This window comes from Chaetura pelagica, unplaced genomic scaffold (genome assembly GCF_000747805.2).
Source record: "Chaetura pelagica isolate M959 unplaced genomic scaffold, ChaPel_1.0 scaffold520, whole genome shotgun sequence".
NCBI lineage: Eukaryota > Metazoa > Chordata > Aves > Apodiformes > Apodidae > Chaetura > Chaetura pelagica.
This window is the reverse complement of record NW_009951812.1, coordinates 409,155-411,959: the sequence shown is the minus strand read 5'-3', so window position 1 is coordinate 411,959 and position 2,805 is coordinate 409,155. Positions and strand designations below refer to the sequence as shown.

The window sequence follows — 2,805 nt, the reverse complement described above, 5'->3', positions numbered from 1 at the left end:
CCTGCTGGCTGCTGCTGAGACACAACACCATGGAATCAATCACCCCACGGCCTGATCAATTCGTCCACCCCTCATTTCCCAGTAGGGAAATTAAGGCACAGCTGCCAGCTGTGAGATCATGATGGAGCTGGGAATGAACCACTCCAGCCTGGCCATCCCAGATTTGGCCACCAGTGGGATGTGAGAGGAGAGCAAGGGGGGCCCAAGAGCAATTTGCTGCTCTCCAAAAGAAGATGATGGGAGGGCTGGAGCAGCTCTGGGACAGGCTGGGAGAGCTGGGATGTTCAGCCTGGAGAAGAGAAGGCCCCAGGGAGACCTTAGAGCACCTTCCAGTGCCTGAAGGGGCTCCAAGAAAGCTGGGGAGGGACTGTTTACCAGGGTGTGTAGTGATAGAACAAGGAGTTATGGTTTTAAACTGGAAAAGGAGAGATTTAGGTGGGACATGAGGAGGAAATTCTTTGCTGTGAGGGTGGTGAGAGCCTGGCCCAGGTTGCCCAGGGAAGCTGTGGCTGCCCCATCCCTGGCAGTGTTGAAGGGCAGGTTGGATGGGGCTTGGAGCAACCTGGGCTGGTGGGAGGTCTCCCAGCCCATGCAGGGGGAGGGACTGGATGATCTTTAAGGTCCTTTCCAACCAAAACCATTTCATAACTCTATTAAAAAAAAAAAAAAAAACAACAAACCTGGGCGGATTTTGCCTTGGCACCATGAGCCAGCAGTGGCAGCAGCTTTCTCAGGACTGGGAGGTTTACCTTTGGTTTCACCTTCAGATTTAGCTTTTGCTCAATGTGAGGTGTTTGCCATGGGTATATTTAGCTGTTGCTGCACCCAACCAGCTCGTGCTGCTCCTTGGCATTCAGGCAGGTGCTGTTGTTTGATTAGGACAGCACCTCGTTACCAGTTCGTGCTCTCATTCAGCCAAGATGAGTGGGCATCAAGATGAAAAGGGGGAAATGCCACCAGTGGGTATAAATAGATTGATCTGGTTATTATTATTAATTGCTTGGGAGTGCTCTCATCCCCAGCTGCATGTGGTACAAGCCAGGGACAGGCAGGCAGGTGTCCACCAAGGGAAGATCAGAAGATCACAGAATCACAGAATCTTAGGGGTTGGAAGGGACCTGGGAAGATCTCCCAGCCCAACCTCCCTGCCAGAGCAGGGGCACCCAGAGCACATCACACAGGAACGTGGCCAGGGGGGTTGCAATGTCTCCAGAGAAGGAGACTCCACAGCCTCTCTGGGCAGCCTGGCCCAGGGCTCTGGCACTCTCACCCCAAAGAAGTTCTTCCTGAGATTCCCATGGAACCTCCTGGGCTCCAGTTTGCACCCACTGCCCCTTGTCCTGTCACTGGACATCACTGCACAAAGCCTGGCTCTGTCCTCCTGACACTGCCCTGAACAGATTTGTGCCCATGGATGAGGTGGCCCCTCAGTCTCCTCTTCTCCAAGCCCAACAGCCCCAGCTCCCTCAGCCTTTCCTCAGCAGGGAGATGTTCCCCTCCCTCCAGCATCTCTGTGGCTCTGCCCTGGGCTCTTCCCAGCACTTCCCTGTCCTTCTGGAACTGAGGGGCCCAGAACTGGACACAATATTCCAGATGCAGCCTCACCAGGGCCGAACGGAGGGGAAGAAGAACCACCCTGACCTACCAACCACCCCCTTTCCAAGATGTCCCCAGCTTTGGCTTTCTGGGCTTGTGTGGCACAGCCTCCCGGGGCTGCCCCTTCCTGGGGACAGTGTTGGCAGCTCTCCCTCCCTCTTCCCAGGTGCTGAAGGGTTTCCCTGACTGCCTGCAGGCAGACATCTGCCTCCACCTCAACCGCACGCTGCTCCAGAACTGCAAGGCCTTCCGAGGAGCCAGCAAAGGCTGCCTTCGTGCCCTGGCCATGAAGTTCAAGACCACCCATGCCCCTCCTGGAGACACCTTGGTGCACTATGGAGATGTCCTCACCACGCTCTACTTCATCTCCCGGGGCTCCATCGAGATCCTCCGGGAAGACATTGTGGTGGCCATCTTAGGTAGAAAACTCCTTCCTTCTGGGAGGGCCAGGGGTGATGGGCGAGTTGGGGAAGGGTGATGGGTGGATGGTGATGAGTGATGGTCAGTGGGCAGAGGGTGATAGGGGAGGGGTGAAGGACTTCTCCATGTCCTGAGAAGGGAAGGCTGTTCCTCAACCTCTAGCTGGTCACTTACACCAGTGGACAGGGAATCTGGTAGATGCCAGGGTGAGGAGAGCAGGACATGGCTCAGCAGCCTCCAGCCATCACTGATGACCCACTGCCCTGGCTCAGTCTCCCTCCCGTCAGTGATGGCTTTCATGGTGTAATCCCCAGTGTCTGCAGTCAGGGCCAGGGTTGCTGGGCAATCCCTTGTCCAAAAACCCCAAAGTGAGGTCTGCTGGCCATCTGGAACCGGGCTGGGTGCCCACCTCTCCCTAACGAGCTGTCTGTTGGCACAGGGAAGAACGACATCTTTGGGGAGCCCATCAGCCTCTACGCCCGCCCAGGGAAGTCCAATGCCGACGTGAGGGCCCTGACCTACTGTGACTTGCACAAGATCCAGAGGGAGGACCTGCTGGAAGTCTTGGATATGTATCCAGCCTTCTCTGACAACTTCTGGAGCAACTTAGAGATCACCTTCAACCTGCGAGATGTGAGTGGCAGGGCTGTCAGAGGGAGGGATGTGATCAGTGCCTTAAATTTGGCAAGTGGGAGAGCTGAAGGAAGGACACCAACAGGTGCTCCTCACTCAGTTTGGTGGTGGATTGGCCAGCAGCCGCGGTTCTCCAGGCACTCATCATGTCCCCTC

General features: G+C 56.0%; 1 protein-coding gene across 1 annotated transcript in view; it reads left to right on the top strand.

Moving 5' to 3' along the window:
* Positions 1-2,805, top strand: part of KCNH6 (potassium voltage-gated channel, subfamily H (eag-related), member 6) — an 18,671-nt gene that overhangs the window by 14,712 nt on the left and 1,154 nt on the right. The window contains exons 8-9 of the mRNA XM_010008104.1: positions 1,763-2,015; positions 2,456-2,748. Coding sequence (XP_010006406.1) covers positions 1,763-2,015; positions 2,456-2,748 — 546 coding nt within the window. The remainder of the gene's footprint in view (positions 1-1,762; positions 2,016-2,455; positions 2,749-2,805) is intronic.